The sequence below is a fragment of the Populus euphratica genome, unplaced genomic scaffold (assembly GCF_000495115.2).
Source record: "Populus euphratica unplaced genomic scaffold, PopEup_1.0 scaffold237.1, whole genome shotgun sequence".
Classification (NCBI taxonomy): Eukaryota; Viridiplantae; Streptophyta; class Magnoliopsida; order Malpighiales; family Salicaceae; genus Populus; species Populus euphratica.
Window position 1 is genome coordinate 340344 of NW_011500086.1, and position 5610 is coordinate 345953.

A 5610-nucleotide genomic window follows, 5' to 3' on the forward strand; every position below is an offset into this window, starting at 1 on the left:
TTCTAAGCTATTTAAAGGTCATAATTTTCTATGGCCCATACATCAATCGTAATGTATCTCTATCTCTTCATAGTTCTACTAATATTGTTTGAGTTAGAATTGTTAATGATCAGAAATATACATATATTTTTTGGTACCATTCCTATCTCAATCTCATATCGGTACTTGTTCTTTTATTAAAACTAAATACAAGTCTTGAACTTATGACACTACTGAAAATTTATAGATTCGTTCTCAATTTTTAGAGCTTTGGCTTTATAGTATTTTTATATTATGGTGTGATAATTTAAGTATTATTTATTTATTAATTTTTTATTTTTTATATTTATACTAAAAATATTAAGATTGATTATTACTTTATTCAGTTGACTATTACTTTATTCATGATAGAGTAGCCAATTAAAAGATTCAGGTTCACTTCATTTCTTCCGAGGATCAGCTTGCTCATGTTCTTACTAAAGTACTTCTTATACCTTAACTCTACAATTGAAGAAATGATCCAATGACAAGCAGCTACGGTTCAAGATTTTTTGATAGCAGCACATGCTATTTGCAGGGGAAAAAAATTATAGCATTGTGTACAGAAATATAAAGTAAAATTACTATTTCAATTCATACAAGAATCCCAGGTGCACATATTATACATACAAAGGAACAAGAGAACAAGGACACAGCAACTCATTTTGATCTTAATCCCAGTTTATTTGTCCCCTTAATGACCAATGTGTAACATGAAGCTCCAAAACTGTTAATTTCGTCGACGAAAATCCTCGGTCTTGTTCCATGTTTCCTCTTCTTGAAAATGTCACTGAATGTCTCCCTTGTTACTTCCTGCACTTAATTAATGAGCTCATTAAACATTGACTCAGAACAATGAGGTAAAACACAGTGGTCTTAGGCCAGTATATATCGCTGCTTCAGAGATTTAGGGCAAGAGATCCATACCATGGAAGCTTAAAAGTGTCTTTCCACCATCCTTGTTTTGAACAGTTGCAACAAACTTTATCCAGTCTTGTGATGATCTCAGAAAAGGTTGGTCTGACAACAGGTTCTGAATGCCAACATTCATCAATCAACCTACATGAAGATCAAGATGGTTCCCAAAGAAATTAAGCTACTCCCTTGAGGATGTTCCTCTCATTTCTATGAGCAAGACAATAGTGAGTCAAGCTTAAGAAGAGATTGGAAAACCATGTAAAACAAGAGAAACTAGTAGCTCAAGCCCTGTCTCTAGCTGGTTTTAGGGAACTGCCTTTACTTGATCAATATCGAATTTGCATAAGCAGTCGTTTTCTAGATCCATTGTACCATAAGCAGTCGTTTTCTAGATCCATTGTACCATTCTTGGTTTTGGGACAACTTCCTATTCAATTTGCAAAAGAAATTGAAGACATAATCCAAAACTTACTCTTTTAAATCTGGAGGGTAACTTCTTACTTTGATCTTGAATGGCGGTCTCTTTTTCTCTAAGCACATCAACTTCACCGCCTCTTCAGGAGTTTTAGGATGGAAAGGCTGCAGTCCCTCAAGCATCTAAGCTCAAACGAAAAACAAACAGAAGAAAAGTCCCACTTAGCACTTAAATCCTCAAGTAAAAAACCATGCACTGTGCAAAGAATAGCAGTAATACATATAAAGGAAACAGGAAAGTACAACCAGCTTGCCAAATTAGACTGCGAAGTACCTCGTACAAAATGACTCCAAAAGAGTATGCATCAACGCTTCGATCGAATATTTCATCGTTATAAATCTCAGGTGCCATGTATACATCTGGAAAGCAATATCATCACTTAAATTCAAGTCAAGAACACATTGCAGTGATCCCTTTAAAGTTATTCACTCAGCTACATATGATGAGTTTAGATGAAGAGTTCTGCTCTTAAAAGGAAGCAGGATGACAGAGTAAAAGTGTAAAAAAGACTTACTAGAATGGTCAATAAGAGTCCCTGGTGCTAATTTAGCTTTGTCAGGTGAAATGTTTGACACCCTTATCAAACCAAATCCAGCTACCTTCAATAGACCACCATTATCCAGCAAAATATTTCTGGCACCTTACCAAAATTTCCAATATTACAGAACAGTACATCTTAGGAAGCACAAATCAGTTTTCTATTTACACATCACATTAACTTCTGCATTTGTTGTCTTACTTTGGCTTTAAATCGCAATGGATGATCGGATCTGGTTTGCATTCATGAAGGTAGTTTATGCCCCTGATAACAAAAGATCGATCCATGCATCTTAAGATTGGAAAACATAGAGACTACTCAGAGGAATGTCTGTCACTTGGAAGCATTCTTAACTGTTCTTTCTGCGTGCATGTGTGTGCTGCGCTTCGTTTTTCGGGGACAAATACAGAATTCGGTAATTGAACAAGCAGAGTTTTTTATGCAAGAAATTCATACTTGCCTGGCAATATCAAGACCAAATCTCAAAACTTTAGATGGGGACAACCGCCCCTTCTTCAAAAGATAACTTGCTAAGTCACCCTGAAATATACAAATACCACAGTTAAATCCACAAAATGAAAACCTAAAAAAAGCATTCAATCTTAATGCATGAGAGAGTGGGGAAGCATGCTTACCTTAGAATGATATTCTGCAACAATCATCATGGGCAGATTTTGGGTGACAGCACCAACAAACTGGATCACATTAGGATGTCGAACTTTTTCTAACAACGTTAGCTCATGTTTGAAAGCATTTCTGCCATTCAATGCCACAGAGGGAAAAAAAAATATCAGGGCTCAATTCTATCATGGCCTTACGACCCCAAATTACTTAACCACAGATGCAGAACAACTGAAGCAGCCAAAAACAAGTAAACATGAACCATTTCTTTAAGAACTAGTTCTCAATGCTTGTATTAATGCTTAATATAGTACATAAAAGCATGATGGAGCGTAGCAGAATGGTTATTCAAGATGAACCTACATGCTTTCAGGGTCTGCAGAACGGTCCTTTTCGAGTATCTTCACGGCAACCTTGGTACCATTCCATTTAGCAACTTGAAACATTCCCTGTCATAGAATTTATCAATTTATAATCATGGCAAGACATCAAAGGAAATTGTTAAACCATATATTTCTACCAAGTGAAGAACTTGAAGTGAGGTTATTAAGGTTGCAATTCTCTGCCTACTTTTGTTATGGAACAGAGGATATGCCAGTCAAACTTCAATTCCCACAAGATCATCTACTGGCTACCAAGCAAACTACAATAAGCTAAACAGTGTTTCTATTTAAGAATCATTAGGAAGCTAACAGATAGTAAAAAAAAAAACTCACAGCAAGCACAAATTAATGAAATCGAAAGGGAGTAGGATCATGCCTTTGTAATGCCGTCCGACTTTCGAACTTGAAGTTCCAATGGATTGAGCTCATACTCTGGAATCTCCCGAGGATTTGCAACAGTCATTGGTGTCTTCCTGGTGGTTTTCTAAAATAATCCAACATACATAAACACCATACCACAAACACAGACAGAAAATTCAACAAAAGCAAATTAAGAAAGCTATTGATATTTTATTACCGGGGCCTTAGCTCCTCTTGCCTTCAAAATGTTATAAACTTCAACATTCCCATAATACTTGGCATCCGCACATGCCTATCGAAACAAAAACCAAAAACGTCACAAATTAAACGTAACAAGATCAAACAACATACGACTTCAGAATACCCTCATCGTCAATAATGATTATTACATATATATATACACACACACACACACACACATATAAGAATCTCATGCTGACTCGAGATTATAAAAAAAAAGAGAAAGATGAATGAATGTAGTAAATTTACCGTGCTGCCCCAGCGATCACGGGCATCAATGTTAGCCCTACGACTCAGAAGGAGCTTGACGACCTCAACATGACCTTCACAGGCAGCAATATGCAAAGCAGTTCTTCCATCCAAATCAATACTATTAACATCAATACCTTCATTCAACAAATCCTCAACTCCTTTAACATCTCCTCTACAAGCCAAGAACAACAAATGCATCGTCGCGTCCAGATTCTCCGGTACACTCAACTCATCATGACCATGAAGCGGACTCCTCCGAATTGGATCCAAAGAAGACTGTCTTCCGAAGCTAAACCTCAAGTTATTCCTCCTCGGATCGAGCGAGGATTGTCTTGAGAATTGCCTGCTGAATGACCTCCTCAACGATCCTGTCGAAAACTGACGTGAGATTCCTCGCTTTAGCTGGTTTGCAAGTCCTTCCATATTTATTTTCTTGGTAGCTAATTGGATGGTTCCTGGTTGCTTGCTTGCTACGTAAGAATGTTGTCTAGAATTTGGTAGCTCAAGGGATCGAGAGCGATCATGAAGCGCTCGCTCTCGACGCCTAACCGAGGACGAAGGATCGAAGTAGAGGAGCAGAAGGAAATGGAGGATGAGATCCGAGAGAAATGGGATGGTAAAGAGATGGGAAGAGAGAGAGAGAGAGAAGGTGGGGAGGATTTTGTGGGTTGAAAAAGCCGCTGGTAATATTTTATATATTTATTTTGAGTTATCGTTATGGAGAGTGTCTGTCTGTATGTGGGCTGGCTGTGTGGTGGTGCTTGTGTGGCAGTTTCGGCGTGTTGAACGCGGCAAAAGAGCTGGCAATGTCTTAACATCATCAGTTTACTGCATTCACCTCTTCTTCATCCCCATGTTTAGCCCAGAAGCAACGCCACTCCTTGTTCTCAGTTTTTGCCTTCTGTTACAAAAAACTAAATATATATATATATATAGATATATATTTCATGTTTTTATCGCTTCCTTTTCTTTAATTATTTACGGCAAAGAATATATTTGAATTGATTTATGGATGGATTAAGATTAAATTATTTCCTTAAATGGTTTTTAAGGATTGTTAAATTCATGTTAGCTCAGAGATTGAAACAAAGAGAGTTTGAGAAAATAACCATAACCTTACTCCTTCGAGTTTAAATTCACAGATGTTACTGCAACCTTACTCTTTGCTAATTAAATGATTTTGATTATATGGAACAGATTGGACGGAGCAAGGAATTGTTCGTGGCCAGCCAAAAGAAGACAAAGGGTATACTGTGTCATTTTACTTGAGCGGGACAAGGCCCCCGAAGCCCTCATTTGATTATTAATTTTCAGAACAAGTTGGTGTTAAGACAGATATAGTGGGCCCACATGACAAGGCAGTGGACCCAGGATTTATTGACTTGGTGAAAGCCTACAGCCTATTCAAGAGATTCATGAGCATGCCACTGTATTTGCAGCCCACGAGCGCTTTTTCATTTTTTTTTTAATTATTTGTATCTGCCTATCTTATCATCACCTTAATTTATTTTTTAAGATTTTAAAACTAATATAGTAAATTAATTGATAATTATTTTTAAATTTATAATATTTAAATAAATAATATTTCAAAAATAATTTATAATTTAATAAGTTGAATTACACCCTTTAAAATTATATTTTTATTTTGTTAAGATACTACTAGTTAATTTTTAAAGTATTTTTATTTAAGAATAAATTGAAATATAGAATAATTTTTAAAATTTAGTTTTGAAATTAACATATTAAAAAAATTTAAATATATATATATATATTTAAAATTAAAAAAAAAAAAAAACAAACAAACA

The 5610-nt window shown here is 35.8% G+C and overlaps 1 protein-coding gene across 4 annotated transcripts; it reads right to left on the reverse strand.

Annotated features, from left to right (window-relative positions):
* Positions 1 to 514: 514 nt before the first annotated feature.
* Positions 515 to 4594, reverse strand: LOC105108984 (serine/threonine-protein kinase CTR1-like). 4 transcript variants are annotated; one of them, XM_011003531.1, is made up of 12 exons: positions 3803 to 4591; positions 3531 to 3605; positions 3330 to 3437; positions 2934 to 3019; positions 2585 to 2705; positions 2410 to 2489; positions 2151 to 2240; positions 1926 to 2044; positions 1685 to 1770; positions 1409 to 1533; positions 946 to 1077; positions 515 to 831 (listed from the first exon to the last, which is right to left on the reverse strand). In XM_011003531.1, the coding sequence occupies exons 1-12, from the start codon at positions 4226 to 4228 to the stop codon at positions 825 to 827; spliced, it is 1455 nt and encodes a 484-aa protein (XP_011001833.1). In that variant the 5' UTR covers positions 4229 to 4591; the 3' UTR covers positions 515 to 824. The 4 variants fall into 4 exon arrangements, with proteins under 4 accessions (XP_011001833.1, XP_011001832.1, XP_011001834.1 ...); XM_011003530.1 differs by lacking the exon at positions 515 to 831 and having other exon boundaries at positions 838 to 1077; positions 3803 to 4592; XM_011003532.1 differs by lacking the exon at positions 515 to 831 and having other exon boundaries at positions 839 to 1077; positions 2151 to 2213; positions 3803 to 4588.
* Between the last annotated feature and the right edge of the window lie 1016 nt (positions 4595 to 5610).